The 24,509-nt window shown below is 36.7% G+C and overlaps 1 protein-coding gene across 5 annotated transcripts in view; it reads left to right on the plus strand.

The window, feature by feature from the left end:
- Nucleotides 1–24,509, plus strand: part of LOC150097613 (papilin-like) — a 1,184,257-nt gene that overhangs the window by 811,894 nt on the left and 347,854 nt on the right. For all 5 annotated transcript variants that reach the window (XM_090407770.1, XM_090407771.1, XM_090407772.1 and 2 more), the window contains one exon: nucleotides 10,130–10,339. In XM_090407770.1, the coding sequence (XP_090263896.1) occupies nucleotides 10,130–10,339 (210 nt within the window). The remainder of the gene's footprint in view (nucleotides 1–10,129; nucleotides 10,340–24,509) is intronic.

The raw sequence follows: 24,509 nt of genomic DNA on the forward strand, positions 1-24,509 counted from the left end.
CAAATCATCCACCAATTGGTGAAAGTGACCATGAGGTGATTACCTGGGTGGTTGCCAGCAGTGCAAGGACCCCTGTGTAAAAAGGGTATATGTGGAACTACAAGGGGGGTGATTATGAAGAGCTCAGGAGACAGCTTGCAGATGTAGCATGGAATGAGGAGTTAGCTGGAAAAGAGATCAATGCAGCTTGGGGGATTTTCAAAAACTATTTAGTAGATGCAATGTCTAAATGTATACCATGGGTGAGAAGGTTAAATAAGGTAGGTGTGAGATGGATGAATAAAGAGATTAAGCATGCAATACAGAGAAAAAAGGCATTGTGGAGACAGCATAAGAGAAGTGGAAGTAACAAATTTCATGAGGTCTACAAAGACCAGGCAAGGAGGGTGACTTGGTTGGTGAGAGTAGCTAAAGAGAGGTATGAACAGCAGTTAGCTAATGAAGCCAAAAAGAATCCTAGGGAGTTCTTTCGATATGTAGCCAGCAAAAGAAAGAATGATTATGGAAGGATGACATTGATTGGAGGAAATGGTATAAAGACAGCTGTTGCAGAATGTGTTGTGGAGATACTTAATGAGCAATTCATAAAGATCTTTCAATCTTGTGAATGTGACTTCATGGAGAGATTAAGAGCAGTTGATGATGGGGAGGAGAGACTGACTGTAAGTGAGCAAGAGGTGTTTGGGGAGTTGAGTAAACTAGATGTAAATAAGGCTGTGGGACTTGATAATATATCACCACGTATTCTGAAGGAGTGTGCCAGAGAGTTGACACCTGCCTTGACATATTTTTTTAATACGAGTCTTGCACTTGGTCAAGTTCCTAAAGAGTGGAAGGAGGGCAAGATTGTGCCACTTCATAAAGGAGGTGATCGAACTCAAGCATCAAACTATAGGCCTATCTGTGTGTCAGGTGTTGTGGTTAAGTTGTTGGAGAAGCTTGTGAGAACTAGGATCCAGAGTTGGGTTGACAACAATGGTATAATCTTTGATGGACAGCATGGATTTGCTAAAGGGAGGTCATGTTTTAGTAATCTACTTACTTATTACAATAAAGTGACTGCTTCCTTGGACAGAGGAGAAGGATACACAGTAATATACTTGGATTTCACAAAGGCTTTTGATAGAGTACCTCATGATAAGTTGACAGTCAAACTAGAGCAGATGGGGTTGGATATTAGATTAGTGCATTGGATTGGAGACTGGCTATCTGATAGGTATCAACAAGTTGTGTATGGGGGTGCAATATCTAGGAAAAGGAAAGTCACTAGTGGAGTGCCTCAGGGGTCTGTTTTAGGGCCATTACTATTTAACTTATATATTAATGATATTGGTGAAGATTTGGATGGAGATATTCAGTTGTTTGCAGATGATGCAAAGTTGGGACGAACCATAAAGAGTAGTGAAGATGTTGTGGCCTTGCAAGAAGACTTGAATAAATTGAGTGATTGGGCAAGCAAATGGGGATGTGAGTTCAATGTTGCAAAATGTAAAGTTTTAAAATTTGGAAAACAAAGATGGGATGCAGAATTTATGCTTGGTGAGAATATATTGTTGGAAGTAGAGGAAATAAGAGATCTGGGGGTGATAGTGGATAAGGATCTAAAATTTAGGGGACACATCACCAAAATTGTGAAGACAACACAAAGACTTCTGGGAATGATGCGGAGGACACTGACATGTAGAAGTAGGGAGATACTTGTTCCAATGTATAAGGCTTTGATTAGGCCACACTTGGACTATTGTGCCCAGATTTGGTCACCGGGTTTTCAGAAGGATGAAGAGATGTTGGAAAGGGTCCAAAGGCGACTGACTAAGGTAGTTTCTGACCTCTGGAATGTTGAGTATGAGGAAAGATTGAAAAGATGTAATTTGCAGAGTCTCGTGGAGAGAAGGAAGAGGGGAGATATGATAGAGACCTACAAGTTGGTAAGGGGTTGTTATAGGATCAGTGGTGGAGAAGTTCTACAGAGAATAGTGGGAGATCAGGGGAGAACCAGAGGTCATCCCTGGAAACTGTATAAGGAGGGTGTGAGTAAGGGAGTGAGAGGCAGGTTTTTTTCGTGCAGAGTTGTGAGTGATTGGAATGCCTTGCCTGAGAGCGTGGTGTCTGCAAGTAGTTTGAATGTGTTTAAGACACGGTATGATGAGATGTGTGTGTAGGATAAAAGGACCTCCTAGATGAGTCTTTGACTCCATGAGGTCTTGTTTAATAATAATAATAATAATAATAATAATAATAATAATTCTATTTGATCTTCTAATCTTTTACTGCTTAACCATTTGTGATAGGCATTTTTGATTATTTCTTTTTGTATCATCCCATATCTTCAGTTTTTTTCTTTTTATTGAATTTTTTGGTCTTTCCTAAGCTTTCATTTGCTGCTGCATTTAGTATCATTTTTATATTAAGCCATTCTATTTCTATTTCTTCATTTTGTCTAGATATTGGTTAATTCTTTGTTCATATAGCCATTGTACATTTGTGTCATTCAATAGTCTAGTTTTATAAACAAATGTTTCAATTTTTCTTTCTGTTCTTGTTACTTATATCCATTTATGTAGTAATCTTTTTATTTTAACAAGGAAGTGGTCACTGCTTATTTCATATCCTCTTTTAACTCTAACATCAAGTGAAAATTTTGATGTCTTTTCGTTTAGTATAAAGTAATCTAATATTGATTTCTATCCTCTTGCTGCCCAAGTATATTTATGTATGTTTTTATGTTTATAGAAGGAATTCATTATTTTTAGGTTATTATAAACTACAAAGTCAATCAATTTTTTACCATTCCTGTTTAGAGTATGTTCTGAATGTATTCCTATATTATTATTAATTTTCGTGTTTCCAATTCTTGCATTTAAATCTCCTGCTAAAATTACGTAATAATTTTTATTTATTTTATTATACATGTTTTGTAGCTGATTATAAAAATCAATATTATCTTGTTCTCTTCCTTCTTCTGGGGCATATAAACCAATTATTGTTAAATAGCCTCTATCTATTTTTATTCTAGCTTCTATTATTCTTTCATTCCATAATTTATAATGTTTTAACTGTTTTGAAAGGGAGTTATGAATTCAAATCATGACTCCTGCTTTTGCTCTTCGGTCTCTGTCAACTCCACTGTATATCACATTAAAATTTTCAGTTCTCATGGTTCCTTTTAATTTCTTTTTTGTTTCAGTGATTACTGCTATTTTAAAATTTCTTTCATTTAATAATTGGTCTAATTCTATTTCTTTATATGATATTCCTCTTACATTCCAGTTTGCTATGTGTATTATATTTTGTCGTTTCCATTTTTGTTTTACCTTTTCCATTCCAGGGTCATTTCCTATAGATTCAGTCTGATTATCTTTTTCTGGCAGCTTACTAGTAGAATTATGTTCTCCATGTCAGGGGACTAGCCTGACGATGGAATAGTTCAGTGGTAGGGCTGCTACCTTTAGGCTTCTGAACTAGCCTTCTTCCGAATTTAAACCCATAAGAGGAATAGGGTATATTGAAGGGGGAAAGAGTAGATTATAGAGGAATTATAGTAAGATTTATAGAGAGGGAAAAGTTGTAAGGCCAGAAATGAAAAGGACCCCCAATGGCCTTTGAGTACTCTAATAGCATACGGGTCATAAAATAAGAAGAGTTGGCTGATAAGGCTTATAGGAAAGATTAAAGTAAATGGATCTTTATGGCCCTGTTGGTCCACGAATCCTTATTCGGTATATTCGGACCATCCCACCATATACGCACGCATGCATGCACACACACACACACACACACACGGTGGGCTCCCCTATCCGCCACCCTGGGGTCGCACTCTCTAGGGGTTACAGGGTCCCCGAGAGATATTAAAAATTACTTTATTATTTTTTTCACCCTCACCACAAAATATTTCATCCTCACCACGAACAAATACTAATAATAATAGCTTTGTATGTCACAAAAATAACGTGCAAGCATATGATACACTGATCAAACGATCAGTGTCGGAATCATTTGTAACGTGCAGTGACAAGCGTAAACGAATATCGGCGAGATGACTGCATTGACCCAAATGCGATAATTCTGACACTGCATTAGATCACAGTGTATTTGTTTCGTGTAACGATAATTAACAAATATAATTCTTTTCATATTTTCAACAGTGACACTCGTCATAATTCAGCCTTGTATCTATAATAAATAAATAATTATATGTTATTTTAACAAATAAAATAAGATTTGCAAAAAATAATTCACCTTCACCACGAACATGCACCAATAATAAAAGTTTCATATCTCACAGAAAATGCACAAACATACGATACACTGCTCAAACTAGCAGTGTTGGAATGACTTGTAACGTGCAATCACAAGTGCAAATGAATATCGATGAGTCTGACCGATTGGTTGAACGTGATAATATCAACACTGCTTTAGATAGCAGTGTATTTGTTTCGTAATCTAAATTATGGAACAAATACACTGCTATCTAAAGCATTAATCAAACAATTCCAATTATTAACTATTCAGTCACTGTCGAAACATAAGTTGTAACCTTTAACATGTTGTATTGCATTTATATAATGTTGTAAGCTTTGTTATTATTTATAAACACAAACAAAATTAATATTTTTCATTTTTCTTTGGGGGTGCTGCAGTGTCGCAGTATGGGTCATGCCCGTATGTACGGGCCGCCACTGCTCTGATCCATATAACCAGTAGAATATCTATTCCCATACTCTGCAGCTTGTACACCAGTTTTTCATGTGGTAATCTATCAAACACTTTGCAAAGTCTAAGAATATCACTGTATATGATTCTCCCTTATGTAACACATCTGTCACCTTATCATGAAATGCAAGTAAATTTACCCTTTTCCATAAATCCATGCTGACCATCATAAAGAATGCTATGTACATCAACCCAAATCCTGTATTCTATTCCTTACCAATCTCTCCAACACGTTGATCATAACTGCAGTTATACAGATGCCTATAGTTGGAGATTCTGTCTTAGAATCATGCTTGTAGAGTGGTACTATTTTGCCTTCTTTCCACTCCTTAGGAACCATACCCACTGCAACACTTTCATTAAATAACCAGGTCAAGGGCATAACCAACTGTGGTGCACATTCCTTAAGAATACATAGTGATATGTCATCCATTCCGACAGCCTTATTCACATCTAACCCAACCAACATCTGATACGCCTCTGTTTTTTTCACTTCCAATTCTCCTAATACTTGCCTCTCTTCTATATATTGCATGGCATCATTTACACCAGTAAGATATATGCTGATAAAGTGCTTATTCAATAATTCCACTATATTTTGCTAGCCTGGTTGGCTGAGAGGTTAGCATATCCACTCTCCAGCCAAAAGGCTGCAGGTTTGAATCCTGCTGTGGACGTGGATGTATGGATGTTTGTGATTGTCTGTGAAAATACTAGTGGGCAGTAGATGTCGTTGGTGTAGTTGCGGTTCATTATAGGTGGATCGAGTGGTGGAGACAGAGAGCTGTAGAGTAAGTGCCCTCCGTCGATGAGTCTTTGAACTCCCTGGAGATGTCATGAAATAATAATAATAATAATAACAATAATATCCTTTGCAAGTTGTTAATCTGCTGCCATGACTATCCACCAGTGTTAATCTGCCATATAACAGAAAAATTCCCTTGAGTTAACTTTGGCCTGACCAGCTAATCTCCTCTCATACTGCACCTTTTCTTTCTTTACCATGCTTGTCACCTTTTTTAGCCTGCACTTTATTCCCTTCATGAATCCGATCACCATCAATTGTCTTGTACCTCCTCTGTAACATTTTCTTTTACAGTACAGTTTGCTTGATTTCACTGTTCATCCATTTCACTCCTACTCTATTTAATCACTTAACCCTTGGGATAGTCGTACATTACTTTTGTCAGATACTGCCTTGTGAGTTTCCATGCACTGTCAACATCCTTTCTGCTCATCTCATCACCTGCTTTATACTTCCACATGTATCTATTTTTGGCAGTGACCTTTTCTTGTTTCATCATTTCCAAAACAAGTATCTAATAATCACTTTCACCAGCCAGCAGCAGTGTCAACACTTCATTAACAACTACATCTTGTAAAATTATCCCCAAATCCAAAACATCTAAAGCGTCTAGTTGCTTCAATCCCATGCTGCTTAAGATACTTATCTCTCAAAAATTCCACAAACTCGCTTTCCTTATTCCCATACACTATCTCCTCCTTCTAGTCTATTTTTGTAATTAAAGTCTCTCATCAGAATCATCTTCTTTTTACATGCCCAACTAATTTGCCTAAACATTTCACAATGAGTATTCTCTGCATTCGTTGGTCTATAACAGCATCCTATCAGATATACTAACCTGTTTATTTCAACTTCACACCACAGATTCAAAATCTGTGCATGCATTATCAACTTCCACACTTTGCAGACACAATTCCTTTGCAATCATTAACAGCACTCCCATTTCTCTTTTCACATTTCTATTCTTACGGAAAATTGTATCTTTCAATTGCTCTTCCTGACATTGCATCCTCCTCAGACAACCAAGTTTTACTTATTCCAGTTATTTTGGGGCATACCGATTCAATCAGTGCAACAAACTCATCGCTCTTGTTTCAAATACCCTTTACATTTGTGTATAAACATAGCAATCCCTGTGTGTTTAAGATCATTCTACCAGTGTCAGCATTCTCTATTCCAGCTGCTATACCACACCTCTCTTCAGTCTAACCACTCCTGTTTCTCTGATCCTGACTCTGATTTCCCTTCCTACCTGCCTCATTTTCACCTTTATGTGAAAATGAGACAGGTAAACTGATCATTTCTACATTAACTTCTTGACTCTGTGTCTTCTCAGAAAACAATAGACTTTCTAAATTCACAACACCAAACCCATTCAAATGTAATCCATCAGGATCATATTTGGAACAGATTATTTAATATGTTGGTCATTCCATTACTTACAACAGAACAGGCTCTTTTTTGCAGTACCCACCACCTGTCAGCAATGGGAAAAGAATTTTGATTTTCATAATTAGTGAATTAAAGTACCATTTATGGAAGGTTCCATCCTCTTTGTTCAATGTGCTCTTATAGTCAATTGCAGGATAGATTGGAGATCAATCCCAGTTGCTACCAATTCAAGGTAGTTAACTCAGATAAAGCTAACCACCTGAGTTTAAGTTGTCTTTGCACTGTAGTTTAAATTTGTGTCTTTTGGTTGTTCATTTGCATGAGACCAGCAAAAACAAAAACAGCTGATAGCCTTTGGCTATATGATGATATAAAAGAGCTGAGGCCTTTTCTCTATCTCTAATACTATCTATATGTCTTTTCTTTCTCCTAATATATCAGACTCTCTTGTACCTTTATACTAAGTACTCTAGACCTATGATGAGCACCTGTTTACTTTTTCACCTCAGTAAAGGTTGAAACTGGTCTGGGTAGTGGCCCCTTCCATAATGCATAGCATTTTGCATGTTGTAAGGATATGTGCATTGCATTATGGGATGCTAAGGCAATTGATGTGAAGTCATTAGCCTCTATATATAAGTAGACCAGTTGTGAAGTTACTTCATGTGCGAACTTGTTTGGTTTAATCCTTTATGAAGGTGTAAGCAAACAAAGTTTGTTTGCTAAGTGTAACCAAGTGAAAAAACTTTCAACATCTGTCTCTACTCCAGAGTATTTTAGTAATAAAGTGCGACACCTTTGACTACTTGTATATGGAAATATGACTTCTGCATTACTTCAACCTTGGTATCACTTCTGAATCTGGCTCCCACTGATGGTAACTTTCTTCTGAGGGAATAGCGAGGTTCTGCTCAGTCACTGGTTTTTGCCTGTCACTGGATGGAGCTATAGTCTGATCAGAGAAGGGAGAGCTCTCATTGGAAGACTGCCAAGAAGAGTCAATTCATGTTGAAGGGGGAGAAAAGAAATAAGGCGACGAACGAATTGGTTAACAACAACACATGAAATCACGTGCTTTATAGGTAAAAATTTTCAACTTATACAAGCAAAATAGTTACCACTTATGACATAATAGAGAAGTTAATTTTCCGACATGTAATAATAAAGAACTCATTCAACAATATGGATTTATTACCCTATTATTGAAATGAATTCTCCTTCTGTTAACATGCGCAGAAGTGTCGATGGGTCTCATATCTGTGGGCATGCTATACCACTGAGTTTCTTATTCTGGAGCGATTCACTGCTAAACTCATCAGGAGTGATGAGTTTAGCAGTGACCCTTTAGGATCACTCAGTGAAATTTAGAGTGATCTTGTAGATAACTTATAGTTTTTGGAGAGGTATTCCTGTACTTAAACATACCTCAATAAAGGTCAAAACTGGTTGTGTAGTGGTTCCTCCCATAATGCATAGCATTATACATGTACATGCATTTCATTGAGATACTAAGGCCAATGATGTAAAGTCATTAGCCTCTATATACAAGTAGCCTGGTTATGAAGTTACTTCACGAGCAAATTTGTTAGCTTGGAAGTGTTTAATTATAGGCTAGTTTGTATGTCATCAGTAGTTAGTAAGATCTTGGAGAAAGTAGGGAAGGACTGTATACAGAATTGGGCAGATGAGGGTAATGTTATCTGTGAGAGTCAACATGGATTTGTAAAGGGGCGCTCTTGTTTTAGCAATATGCTAGTCTTTTATGATAAAATTACAAGAGCATTAGATGAGGGAAAGGCATATACTGCCATTTTCTTAGACTTAGCGAAGACATTTGACAGGGTGCCACATGATAAGCTGATATTCAAGTTGCAGCACATGGGTCTGGATGTCAGATTGGTCAACTGGATTCAGGATTGGCTGTCCGATGGGTATCAGAGAGTTGTATATGGTGGGGCAATTTCAAGGAAGCAGAGGGTTACAAGTAGGGTCTCACAGGGCTCAGTACTGGGACCTATATTGTTTAACCTTTATATCAATGACATTGTCAGTGGATTGCAAGAGGATATTTGGTTGTTTGCAGATGATGCGAAGCTGGGAAGGATTATTAGTAATAGTGCAGATACGGCAGCCTTCCAAGAGGATTTGAATCAGCTAGATAGATGGGCAAATGAATGGGGGTGTTGGTTTAATGAAGCAAAATGTAAGGTCTTGAGGTTTGGGAAACATTGATGGGACACTGCATACGCTTTGGGAGGAGTTATACTGGAGGAAGTAGGGGGGGGACAAGAGATCTGGGATTGATCATTGATAGAAATCTGAAATTTAGGGGACATATTACAAAGGTAGTGAAGGTAACATGGAGGATTGCTACAATAATGAAAAGGACTGACCTGCAGAGATAAAACAGTTATCATTCCGTGACCCTGATCAGACTACACTTGGACTATTGTTCTCAGATTCAGTCCCCAGGATTTGAAGGGGATAAATTAACTGTGGAAAGGGTACAAAGGCGGATAAAAAAGATGGTTTCAGGACTGTACAATGATAGTTATGAGGATCAGCTGAGGGAATGGGACTGCAGAGTTTGGTGGATAGAAGAAAGAGAGGTGATATGATTGAGACTTTTAAACTGTTGAGAGGTGGTTACAGGGTTGACGCTGGAGAGTTCTTTCGCTTCGTTGAACAGTGGGAAGGAGTGATGACAAGAGGCCATCCGTGTAAGTTATGAAAGGAATCTGTGAGCAAGAGGGTGAGGAGGGTTTCTTTGCATGGAGGGTGGTTGAACCATGGAATGCATTGCGTGATGGAGTGGTGAGAGTGAGAACGGTCAATGAGTTTAAGGAGTGGTATGATTGACTTTGTGTTTCCTGGGGGGGGGGGACCTCCCCTTGATGAGTCTCATCAAAAGACTCATCGTGGGAGGTCCTTCCTAAGAAACACAAAGTCAATCAAGATTCATCAAGGGGAGGCCCCCCCCTAAGGAGTGGTATGATTGACTTTGTGTTTCTTGGGGGGGGGGGGACCTCCCACGATGAGTGTTTTGACTCCATGGTGGCCTGAATAATAATAATAATAATAATAATAATAAAAATACACTTGGATAAAGGATGAAACCAATAATATAATTTCTTGCCATCTTTAATTTATAGTATAATCAAATGAAAAAACTTTCAACAAAACGTTAATTATATAATTTATTTTCTGTTACTGTTCTAGAGAGTGACATATGTAGGTTACCGCAGGAATCAGGGAATTGCCAAAAATTTAGAGAAAGATGGTTTTATGATTCTCAAGGTGCAGAATGTCGTAGATTCTACTATAGTGGCTGCAATGGCAATGAAAACAATTTTCCGTCATTTTATGAATGTGAGAAACGTTGCGGGAAATCTACTGCAATAGAACCTCCAGAAGATGACTTCAAAATGGGTATTTATTTATTTATTATTATTATTATTTTTTTTTTTTTGCTTAAAATCAAATTGTTGATATTAGTTTATAATATGTATTTTGCTTATGGCCAGGTTTATTTACTTGCTGTTGACAGGCTCGATGACATACAGCAGTCATCGTAAAGTAAGGACATGCAGATTCAACTACCATCTGGTGAATAAAATTTTATTAACAGTAATAAACAATTAAACTCAATGTTTCAGACACTGTATGCAGAATATACTGACATATAAGCTAAAAACATCATGACTGGTAACTTCTAGGCATTTGTTCGCTAACCATAAAACATAATTGCCTCCTAGCAAGAGTTTAAATAAATAAATAACTTTTTATAAAGCATAAAATGATCTATGGTTCTGAATTAGCTGCAAATTCATAGCTTGAGTTTGATGACTGGTGGTGAGTTGAGGAGCTGATAGTGAAGGACATTTTTAATAAACTTAAAATCTTGAAATGTTTGGACAAAAGGTATTATTGTTTGCTTTTTAGCAATTTTGTCAGTGTTTATCTATTTCTGCAGGATATAAATGACTTCTATCATATAAATCTACTGTACATATAAAAAAGAAACAAACATAAATGAATATGCTAATAAGAACTCTAAAGGAAAAAGTTGGAAGAATGATAGTATGTTTCATCCTTTGATTGGAAAAGGCCAGAGTTCAATTCTCATCGTGATGAGAGGAATCTTTATATGGGGTTTTTCAATCGAAGATGAGCTAGCCAATCTCATATGGAGGTAGAAGGATTTTTTCTCCCAGAAACTTAATTTTTTCATCCTGCATGGGAACAACTTGGCCTTGAGAACACATACAATTTGCAGACAAGAAATACTAGTGGTGGTTGTGGTGGTGGGTAGTAGATGGTACTGGAGTAGGTGATAGTGTTCGTGATGGTAGTAGCAGTTTGCTGTAGTTGATGGATGGAGTGGTGATGGAGACGGAGGGTTGTAGAGTTGGTGTCCTGTTTCAACGAGCCTTTGGACTCCTTGGAGGTGTCATGTAATAATAATAATAATAAGAAAGAACTAAACACATTTGCAAATAAAGGGAAAACAGTTAGATAAAGCATTTTTATATAAATGTTCCCCCAGAGGCAAACAAATATGCCTATATAAGATCCCCTCTCCCCCTCCGATGCAGTGAATCTAGAAATATTGTTTAAACAGTGGTTTCTTATATGTGAAAACAAAAACTATGGTTAAACACTCACACACTCACAAAAACACTCACACACTATACTGGCAACACACCATCACAGATAAAAAACTCAGCCCATTTTAAAGCCAGTATAGAAAACCTCTCGCTCCAACACACTGACATAATGGTCAGTTTTGACGTCTCCTCCCTATTCACTAATGTCCCACTCAAAGAAACCCTAGAGTTCATCCAAGCCAAGTTTCGATATCTCAGCCCTATTTCAGTTCACAATGAACTCAGGCTATTTCATTTGACAAGGAAAGTTCTACAAACAGATAGAAGGGACAGCCATGGGTTCACCACTTTTCCCACCCTTGGCCAATTTCTTTATGGAGACCTTTGAAGAGAAAGCCTTAAACTCTGCCCCACAAAAACCCACTATTTGGCTATGTTACGTGGATGATGGGTTCGTTATTTGGCCACATGGCTCAGACACACTCCACTCTTTCCTAACACACTTAAACAACCAACACCCCAGAGTCCAGTTCACCTTAGAAAAAGAGGAAAACAACACCCTCCCCTTCCTAGATACTTTAATCACTCGCCAACTTGATGGATCTTTTGTTTACAGAAAACCCACCAGATTGCTAGTGAATGTATCAAAAAATATGACCTTTCTTCCTGTTACAGACCATACAAAAAGTTGGCATCCCTTATCCGCTCTACCAAAGACCAACCACTTCTCCTAGACCTACCTGGTGTATACCAGGTCCCTTGCAGCTGCAAATTGTCCTACTTTGGCCAAACAGGCAGAACAACAAATATCAGGATTTCAGAACACAAAGATTACATCCGGTTTCACCAGTACAGCTGCTTTGGGCTGGCAGACCATGCCTTAGATACCCACCATAGAATTCATTGGAAGAAAACAAAAATAATACACCGAAGCAAGTTTAAATACGAAAGATTATTCAAGGAATCTTCAGCAGCTCAAAAAAACGTTCGTAACCTCAACAAATTTTGGTGCATGAAACTACCCCAAATTTGGGAGACTTACATTATAAGAACTTCAGCCCAACTGCCAAGACAACCAAATTAGCCTGCCAGAGGGCACCATTAGGACTTTAGGAACAATATTAGTTTCTTGCTTTCTTCCTCATTTGCTTTTGTTAGTGCCTGCGTGCACATACCATATCTTTATGTTCCTGAAGATGGCAACGTGATGTTGCCGAAATATAGAAGTTATTCATTAAAGTTACCTTTAATTAATATACTTTATATGCGTTGTTAATTCCGTAAACGAATTACCAGTTATTATTATTATTATTATTATTATTATTATTATTATTATTATTATTACCGCAAGACCACATGGAGTCAAAGACTCATCTGGGAGGTCCTTTTATCACACACACATCTCATCATGTGTGGTCCATGTGTGGCCTAATCAAAGCCTTATACAATGGAACAAGAATCTTCCTACTTCTATACGTCATGTCCTCCACATCATTCCCAGAAGCCTTTGTGTTTTCTTCACAATTTTGGCAATGTGTCCCCTAAATTTTAGATCCTTATCCACTATCACCCCCAGATCTTTTATTTCCTCTACTTCCAACAATATATTCTCACCAAGCATAAACTCTGCATCCCATCTTTGTTTTCCAAATTTTAAAACCTTACATTTTGCAACATTGAACTCACATCCCCATTTCCGTGTCCAATCACTCAATTTATTCAAGTCTTCTTGCAAGGCCACAGCATCTTCACTACACTTTATGGTTCTTCAAAACTTTGCATCATCTGCAAACAACTGAATATCTCCATCCAAATCTTCGACAATATCATTAATATACAAGTTAAACAGTAATGGCCCTAAAACAGACCCCTGAGGCACTCCACTAATGACTTTCCTTTTCCTGGTAATCGCACCCCCCATAGACAACTTGTTGATACCTATCAGATAGAAAGTCTCCAATCCAATGCACTAATCTAATATCCAACCCTATCTGCTCTAGTTTGACTGTCAACTTATCATGAGGTACTCTATCAAAAGATTTTGTGAAATCCAAGTATTACTGTGTATCCTTCTCCTCTGTCCAAGGAAGCAGTCACTTTATTGTCATAAGTAAGTAGATTACTAAAACATGAACTCCCTTTAGCAAATCCATGCTGTCCATCAAAGATAATACCATGGTTGTCAACCCAACTCTGGATCCTTGTTCTCAGAAGCTTCTCCAACAACTTAACCACAACACCTGGCACACAGATAGGCCTATAGTTTGATGCTTGAGTTTGATCACCTCCTTTATGAAGTGGCACAACGTTGCCCTCCTTCCGCTCCTTAGGAACTTGACCAAGTGCAAGACTCATATTAAAAAAATATGTCAAGGCAGGTGTCAACACCCTGGCACATTCCTTCAGAATATGCGGTGATATATTATCAAGTCCCACAGCCTTATTTACATCTAGTTTACTCAACTCCCCAAACACCTCTTGCTCACTTACAGTCAGTCTTTCCTCCCAATCATCAACTGCTCTCAATTTCTCTCCATGTAGTCACATTCACAAGATTGAAAGATCTTTATGAACTGCTCATTAAGTATCTCCACCACACATTCTGCATCAGTTGTCTTTATACCATTTTCTCCAATCAATGTCATCCTTCCATAATTATTCTTTCTTTTGCTGTCCACATATCGAAAAAATTCCTTAGGATTCTTTTTTGGCTTCATTAGCCAACTGCTGTTGATAGCTCTCTTTAGCTACTCTTACCTACCAAGTCACCCTCCTTGCCTGGTGTTTGTAGACCTCATGAAATTGGTTATTTCCACTTCTCTTATGCTGCCTCCACAATGCCCTTTTTTTTCTGTATTGCATGCTTAATCTCTTTATTCATCCATCTCACACCTGCCTTATTTAGCCTTCTCACCCTTGGAATACATTTAGACATTGCATCTACTAAATATTTTTTGAAAATCCCACAAGCTGCATTGATCTCTTTTACAGCTAACTCCTCATTCCATGCTACACCTGCAAGCTGTCTCCTGAGCTCTTCATAATCATACCCCTTGTAGTTCCACATATACACTTTTCTCACAGGGGTCCTTGCGCTGCAGGTAATCACCTCATGGTCCCTCTCACCAATTGGTGGATGATTTGACACCTCATTTATAATTACATCCTGTGATGAGATGACCAAATCCAAGACCCTCAATCCTCGTGTGCCCTTTGTTACATACTGTCTGAGGTAGTTATCCTTTAAAAAACTCAAGAAACTTATTTTCTTTACTTCCAGTTGCTATCTCATCATTCCAGTCTATATTGTCATAATTAAAATCACCCATAATGATCACCCTTTTCTTATTTACTTGGCTAATTTGATTGTACGTTTCATTATCACCACTATCCACATTACCTGGTGTATAACAACATCTCACCAAGTATTTGATTCCATTCACCTCTATCTCTATATCCTGCCTCAAAACCACTGACACTATTTCTGTCTTTCATCTCTACTTTGTATGGACATAACTCTTTCTCTATCATGAATCGCACTACCCCTCCCTTTTTACCCCTTCTATCCTCATAAAACACATCTTACCCTTCCATTTCTATTCATGTCAGGATGTCATACTCTTCCAACCATGTCTCACTTATTCCGACAATCTTTGGGTGAACAGATGCAATTAGTGCAACCATTTCATCTGCCTTGTTTCTTATACTTCTGGCATTGGTATACAAACACAACAGCTCATTTCTGGATCTATAACTAGTTCCACTGATACCACTCACTTGATGTGATCTCTCCATGCTAGACCGGGGCCATTTCCCCTTCTGCTTCATTTTAGAACCCTTTTCAATTCCAATTGTTTCCTCTTGATCCCTGGTCATCCCATTCCTGCCTACACATGCTGTTAGAGCATCCTCTTGGAGCATCCACCTTTCTCACGCTGTGTACCCCCTGTCCACCCTGAGCCTCCCCATTTCCTTGCTCCTCTTGCACACCCATTCTCTCATTTTCTATACTCATACCACTCACTTCCCTATTTATATTCACTTCTTCAATCTCTCCTCTCTTACTCTCCCACTCTTCCACATCACTTCCCACTCGATCTGATTCATTCTCTCTATTCACTTCTCTACCTTTCAGTAGCAGTCTCTTCAAGTGACTCACACCAGAACCACTCAAATGCAGTCCATCGCTCCCATACAGTTCACTTCATCCCTCAAACTCATTCCACACATTAACAAATTGTACTATTAATACTACTATTTATTAATACTAATTTCTAAGACACAGCAATAGTTTTTAATTGGTAAACTTCCAATTGCTGTATGTACTTTGTAATCTGGTTCCTTTGATTGCTTGTTTCTACACACTGATGATGATGTACTGTTATTTTCAGTACAAAATATCTGTACTTTCATTTCATTAAAGTTAATTACTGTAGCTATCATGTAATTTATTATTTATAATCATGCCACAGGTATCTTTAAAGATTAAAAGAAAGAAATGATAATCAAGGAAATTAAGCCACACATGGATAATGGTAATGGACTACTCATTACCATTATCCAGAACTGCGCAGAGATTTGGTCAACTGGTTTTTCAAAGGACAAAGAGATGTTGGAAAATGTCCAGAGCCAATTGTTCAAAATAGTTTCTGATCTCTGGAATGTTTAATATCAATGTGGATGAGATTTTTCTAATAGCAACTTCCTTATTTCTACTTGTTGACGTGTTCATCAGTAGCAAAGTAATCCTCAGAGTTACATTAGCAACCATTGAAATATGTCCTCTAAACTTCAACCCTCTGTCTACCACCATCCCTAAATCCCTAACTTTGCCTCTTTCCTGGAGTACAGTTTCACCAATGTGATTCACAGATTGTAATCTTTTTATCCCAAAATGCACAACTTTACATTTCTACAAAAGATAATGGATTTTAGTAAACTGAAACCCATTATCTTTTGACCATGCTAACAATGTATTTAAATCATCATGCAAAGAATCTCCACATCACTTGATTCACTATTACCATACTTAATTTTGCATCCCCAGCAAACCACCGAAAATTTCTTTTCAGGTTATTTCTTATATCATGTGTATAAAAATTAAACAGTAGTGATGTGATCTCACTGACCCTTGTAGCACATCCTACTTTTTGCTGGATTCTGCTCCTTCATATACTTTTTTGATATCTATCCAGCAGCCACCCAATGTCACATCCATCCCCATTTTTTCTAACAGAGTTCGATGTATGGGGTGGTTAAGGGTCAAGGCTGGATAACTGGGAGGAGACTTTCACATTGCCTTTTGGAGAATGCAGAGAATTGACCACGGATTCTTGCTGATTTCCAATTCCATCTTCATGTGGTGCACTCTGTTGGGTATCGACTTGGATACTGAACAAATGAGGATGGGCTGACAATCCTCATTCATACTGTTTGATCTGCTAAAAAGAATTAGCTGACCAAATTGTATTCTTATTGGGTTAAACCATAATTCAAAATGATAGTACAACATGGTGGAATTTCATGCCGGCTGGATTAAAAATGCCCCCATTGTTTTTGTCAGAGAACCAGGGCAAAAAGCAAAAGTCAACTACTGGAATAAACCTCAACTCAACATCAGCAGAGATCAAGATTGACATTATCAACATAAGAAGCATCAATGGAAAAGAAATGGAACTAGCATAAGAATTGTATAAGTACTAGATCTACATATTAGGTGTTACTGAAACAAAGAAGACAAAAACAGGTGTCATCTTTCTAAGCAACAAAGGCAAGATTTATATTCAGAAAATAACAATCGGGTAAAAGAAGGTGTAGTTATCATATTAAACACTAAATATGAGGATAATCTTCCTGAATGATGCCCAATATCAAGTAGAGTGATATCAGCTAATATCAGATTGGGAAATGGACAGTGAGACTTATTTATGTTTATATTCTCATAGAAGATTCTATTAAGGAAGAAGTGAGGAATTGTTTGAGGCATTAGAGAAGGCAGTTGACACAATGATAAAGGAAAAGTTTATGCTTGTTGGAGATCTAAACAGTACAGTAGGAAATGATTACCAGACATATAAGAATATTTTGGAAAAATTTGGAGAAAAGAGCAAAGCTAATAATTATGTACCTGCTAGATTTCTGCTCAGGTAATGCAGTTATTACTAACACCATGTTTCAACATAAAAATTTGCACAAATTCACATGATGAGAAGATGTAAGGAATAAGAAAAGTCTTGTCGAGTATGTTATTTTTGATGATAATGTTTTCATGCACTGGTTCAGGACACAAGAGTATACAGAGTATTTGAAATAGGAAATTATCACCATTTAGTGAGAAAGATAAAATTGAACTTCATATTGAAAAGAAGGGTATGTAAGAAAGTTTTGAAATGAATCAAAGTTGAACAGATATCAGATGTGAACTGTAGACTCAAATACACAAACATTATTCAGGAAAAAAAGAAAGCCTATGAAAACAATAACAAAACCTTGGAGATTTAGTGGAAAAACCCTAAAGGAAACGTTGATTGATTCAGCTAGAGAGGCATGTGGTGAGTTAATCTGCAAGGATAAATAACAGAAAAATCAGAACTCCATGGTGGACACAGGAATTTAAAGAGGCATTCAAGGAAAAGAAGAAAACCTATCAAAAGCAAAGCTTTGTGTAAAAGCTAAACAAAAGTCATGGGAAGACTTTGGTAAGAACATTCAAAAATAAATTTAAGGACTACTTTGCTGGCCTGGTTGGCCGAGTGGTTTGCATATCCGCTCTCCAGCCAAAAGGCTGCGGGTTCGAATCCCACCATGGGCATGGATGTTTGTGATTGTCTGTGAAAGCATTAGTGATGGTAGATGGCATTGGTGTTAGATGATGAAGGTTGGTGGAGTAGTGAGACGTAGAGTTGTAGAGTTGATGCCCTCCCTCGATGAGTCTTTGGACTCCCTGGAGGTGTGATATAATAATAATAATAATAATAATAATAAAAATATCAAGAAGGTGGTAAAATATGGAGACTATTTAGAAAACTCAGAAATGGAGGAAAGAGTAAAAGGAATTAGAGATAATAAAGGAGACATGAAAACTGAGGATAAAGATGTTCTTGATGTATGGAGTAATTACTTTGAAAGATTGCTAAATGAAATGAGAAGTAACAGCATGGTTTTAGAAAAACTCAACAGGAATGCCATACAGAATATACTGTATATGTTGGCATATAAGACAACTCTCAAATACTAAAGAAAACCCCTCAAATCATGGGTCGTCTTATACGGTGAGTATAAAAAGGGAAGCTTAATTTGATGAACATTTAGGTAGTTACAATACATCATTATATAAGAAAATAGGCAGTTTTTATAAACAAATCAGATTAATTTTTTATTATATAAATTTATTTAAAATATTACAATAGATGTAAATCTTAAAATACAAATAATAATTATTAACTTCAATTTTCATGTTAATTTTCTTCATCATCTGTTGAAAATAGTTCTGATTCTTTGTTTAAATGATCATCATATGGATCCCAGTTCCATTCTGGTGAATTGATTTCATTTTCATTGTCATCAGTGTGCCACAACAGATCATCTTCCATACCATCCATAAGATTAGAGATACCACACTTTTTAAATTATTTTATTACAGTCTCTACTTTTACTTTATTCCATGCTTTGATCACAAAATTGCACAACATATCAAGTGATGGTGCATATAGATCCACCGTTTGTAAATGATTTTTCACCAGTCAATATCCTATTATTCCACTCTTCTCGCATGGGATCTTTAAGCAGACGTCTAGTGTTTGAAATATAGAAGTTAAACCACCTGGTATATAAGCAATTTTTGTGTTATTTTTTTCTAGAAGACTTTTAGTATTCTTAGTTAAATTACTACGAATATCCCATATTAATAAACTGTATTTCTTCATTAGAAGAAACACAGTTTATTAGTATAGAACATAGAATGTGTGGAATGCTTTTACACATTATTTACTCATAATTTCACACCATTTTTGTCCATCCATCCTTTTTCGTGAAAATGTACAAAAACACCCAAAGAAAATTTTATCTTAGGCTTAGTTTTATGTTTGAAGATGATCATTGGTTTTAACTTGGTTCCATCAGCCAAACATGACCACAACCGTAAACCTTGTTTTTCATGACCTGTATTTCAAACTAGCACACTCTTACTACCTTTACACTCCACTGTTTTATTGCTTATCATATCAAAGTTTATAGGAGTTTCATCCATATTTCCAATATTTGACAATAGAAATTTATGTTCTTGTCTCAACTGAATAATAAATTTATGGAAACTGGTAAGTCTGTGGTCATGATCTGTTGGTAGTTTTTGAGAAATTTTTGTTTTTTGTCTGTTCATAAAATGATTACACCATCCTGAAGTAGCTTGAAATTCTATACTTTGATTCAATTCATTGTGAATATGATTCAAGGATTTGATTCAATTTTGACCATTTTAGTGCATATGCTCTAATCATATTTCTTGTAACAAGATAACCATTCTGCCTTTTTTCGAATACCCATTCTGCAACGTGATTTTCCAATTGCGACCACTGGGTGATCCCCATTCTCATCACACATTTTTTCTTTGTCAATTTTTTTAAAATATCTTCTTTCTTCCTTCATTCTCTTATCATCTTCTCAGTTATGCCAAACTTTCTTGCAGCAGCAGTTATTAGTTTGCTTTGCCATTTCAATTACCGTTATTTTAAATTGAGCTTCATACTTTCGTCATTTTGTTGCTGGTTCCATGATTTTAAATGATAACAATTTTAATAATCCTAAAATTAAAAAAAATGCAAAATTAATAATTAATTAAAATTGGGGCTAATCACTTTTAATTAGGGTAATTCACGTAAATAGTAAAGCTATGCTATGCAAAAAATAAAGGATATGCATAGATATAAAAATAATGTTGCATTAATGCAAGAAAGAAGAAATTGGGGGGGTCGTCTTATACAACCGACATAAGCTTAAAACCTAAAAATAGCCTAAAATTTAGGCCTCGTCTTATACGCCAGTCATCCTATACGCCGACATATATGGTATATATATATCTGTACTTGAAGTAGAAAAAGTTATCACAAACCTGAAATGTGGAAAGACAGCTGGAGTAGATGATATTTGACTAGATATGCTCGAATATGGAGGTTTAAACATTTTACAGTGGCTACAATGCATAATTCAGAAGGTGTGATCAGGGGGTTAAATTCCAGATGTGGAGTAGAGCGCTCAGTGTACCCATCTATAATAAAGGCAATAAAGCTGAATGTAAGAATTACAGAGGAATTTCTGTACTGAGTGTTCCTAGTAAGATTTATGTAAGTATTTGTGAGAAACAGCTAAGAAAAATTGTGGAGGTGAAGCTTTGAGAAGAACAAGTTGGGTTCAGGCAAAAGAGAGGTTGTCAGTATCAGATTTTCACTTTAAGACTAATAGTTGAGAAACCATGGGAATATAAAAAGGATCTGCTTTTAGTTTTGTAGATCTGGAAAAGGCATATGACAAAGAGAAAAGCTGTACAAAATGCTCCAGTTGTATGGTGTGAATGGGACATTATATCAACAATATATAGTCTCTATTTCAGCTGTAAATCAGCAGTTAGAATTGAAGGAGGTACAAGAAGATGGTTTGATGTTAAGTCAGGTGTGTGACAAGGGTACATTATCTCCACTGTTATTCATTATCTATAATAATCACATTATGAAGGAAACCAGTATTTAACCTGATGTCAAGATTAGAGATGTTGATCTCAGCTCTTTACTTTATGCAGATGATGGTATACTCCTAAATAAATCCTGCGCAAGTCCTGCACATGTGTCAATGTTTCTACTGTAATAAATTTGGTATGAAAATCAGCATTAAAAAGACAAAGCTAAAAATAGGTGGAACATTGACAACATAAACTATACTTTAAATGGAAAAACCTATAGAGCAAGTAAAATATTTCAACTATATACACACAATTTTTAGTGGAGATAGCAAATTAAATTTGGAAACAAATTAAATTTGGATAGCAGAATTAGCAGAGCTAGTATGGTAGAAAGTCAACTGAATAAATTTATAAGGAATAAGAGAGAGAGATTAGTCAAAAACTAAACTAGCTGTATACAGTGTTCATATCAGATCCATAAGTAAAAATTGGTTTGAACACAGTAAACAGTTCAAATCAATTTTTACTTATGGATCTGAGAGCTGCTTTAGAAATAAAACTCTTGCTCAAGACTGCCAAACACTGATATGATCCTGAGAAAGATTAGAGAACTGAACAGATAGTGTCAATGGCAGTATCATATTAAAAACGAGGCTATTAGGAAAGAACTTGACTGGACTCTGGAATGTTGGCTATGGAAAGAGAAGTTGAAGGAATGTGGATTGCAGAATTTGGTGGATAGGAGGAAGAGATGTGATATGATAGAGACATTAAAGTTAGGGAATTTTATTTGATTAATTCTGAGGAGGTTATAAATAGAATAGAAGGCGAGAGGGGAAGAACTAGAGGCCATCCCTGGCGAAGAAAGATGTGAGGAGTAGATTTTTTTACATGGAGAATTGGAAGTGAATGGAATGTATTACTGGAATTCATTTATTGTACTGAAAAGATTCAGTACAATAAATGTGTTGTCAGTTGAAACCTCCTACAATGAGTCTGCTGATTCCATGGAAGGTGTAGTAGTCATAATAATAACAAAACTAAGGCTCAGAGGTATAATGGAAAGAAATAAAATTGACAACAACAGATGAGTTAAAGGGAGATGGTAAATCTCGTTTTATTTTATAGCTGGGTACGAAACTCGGATCTAAATCCATAGAGTTTCATGCCGAAAAAACTATCGGCGAGCCCAAGTGTAAGTAATCACTTGGGTAGTACAACACCAGGCAACTCCAAGCAAAGGTGGAGCAAGATCCGTCACTTAGTCCTTTTGGCTCGTTAACAACAGATGAAGTCAAAGGACATCCAAAATGGATTAAAGAAAAACAGAGGAATGAGCGAGAGAGAGAGAGAGAGAGAGAGAGGGGGGAGTGTTGTCAATATCAGAATGATATAGAAACTTGAAAAATGCAGAAAGCTATTTATTTTACTTTATAGATTACAATAAAGAATCTGATGGTGTTTATTATTATTATTATCACACCCTCCATTAAGTTAGTAGACTGACTGAGGAAAGTTCATTCAACTGACAACATATTTATTATACTGAATGTTAAAATCTTTAATACTCCTGCAATAGGAACATATTCCAGTAATGTGTTCACCCACAATTCTCATATAAAAATCTACCTCTTACACAATTTCCAGGGATGCCCTCCAGTTCTTCCCTACTCACCTTCTACTCTTTTTGTAATCCCCACTGTATTAATCAGATAAAATATTCTCACCAATTTAAACATCTCTATCATGTCACTGCTTCTCCTCCTATCCAGAAAGTTCTGCAATCCATATTCCTTTAACCTCTATCTACAGTCCTGATTATCGTCTTAGTCAATAATTTCTGGACTCTTTCTAATGTTTCCACATCACAGATGTGGAAACATTGGAGAGACCATGAATACAGATTACAGTAGTACAAATGTGGTCTGACCAGTGGTACAGCCACCCTTATTCTTACATGTTAGCATATGTATATCATATGTGAAATACAATGTGCTGTTTGCAACATGCCATGTAAACTTTCATTATCTACTGTCAACCATCACTTCCACATCTTGAATCTCCTGCAGTATATTTCTATCAATACAGTACACAGCCCTGCACTCCGAAATGCAACATGTTACACTTATTAATATTAAAACTAAAACCCTTTTCATTTCTTTTCATCTCTTTTCAAAGATAAAAGTTTATTCAAATCTTCCTCAAAAACATTAACATCAGCAGTGTTACTATCATTCTCTCTAACTTTGCATCATCTGCAAAATACTGAAGATCCCCACTTAGTCCACTTGAAATATCACATACAAATAAGTTAAACAGCAAGGTGTCTAAAAACAGAACCCTGGGCTCACTACTAGTTGTCCTTCTTTCTTGAATCATTGCTCCATTATATATAACATGCTGGTATCATTCAGAGAGCCATCTCTGATCCATGTAACCAATATAGAGAACAATATTATTATTATTATTATTATTAAACAAGACTTTGACTCCATGGAGTCAAAGACTCATCTGGGAGGTCCTTTTATCACAGACACATCTCATCATACCGTGTCTTTAACACACTCAAACTCCCTGCAGACACCACACTCTCAGGCAAGGCATTCCAATCATTCACAACTCTGCTCGAAAAAAAGCTGCCTCTCACTCCCCTAATCACACCCTCTTTATGACCTCTGATTCTTCTCCAATCTCCCACTATTTTCTGTAGAATGTCTCCAGCATTGATCCTATAACAACCCGTTACCAACTCGTAGGTCTCTATCATATCTCCCCTCTTCCTCCTGTCCACCAGACTCTGCAAATTGCATCACCTCAATCTTTCCTCATACTCGACATTCCAGATGTCAGAAACTACCTTAGTCAGTCGCCTTTGGATCCTTTCCAACATCTCTTCATCCTTCTGAAAACCCGGTGACCAAATCTGGGCACAATAGTCCATGTGTGGCCTAATCAAAGCCTTATACAATGGAACAAGAATCTCCCTTCTTCAACACGTCAGTGTCCTCTGCATCATTCCCAGAAGTCTTTGTGTTGTCTTCACAATTTTGGCGATGTGTCCCCTAAATTTTAGATCCTTATCTACTATCACCCCCAGATCTCTTATTTCCTCTACTTCCAACAATATATTCTCACCAAGCATAAATTCTGCATCCCATCTTTGCTTTCCAAATTTTAAAACCTTACATTTTGCAACATTGACCTCACATCCCCATTTGCTTTCCCTATCACTCAATTTATTCAAGTCTTCTTGCAAGGCCGCAACATCTTTACTACTCTTTATGGTTTGTCCCAACATTGCATCATCTGCAAACAACTGAAT

Source organism: Typopeltis vanoorti, chromosome 17 (assembly GCF_054136105.1).
Source record: "Typopeltis vanoorti isolate ZY-2024b chromosome 17, IOZ_Tvanoo_1.0, whole genome shotgun sequence".
NCBI lineage: Eukaryota > Metazoa > Arthropoda > Arachnida > Uropygi > Thelyphonidae > Typopeltis > Typopeltis vanoorti.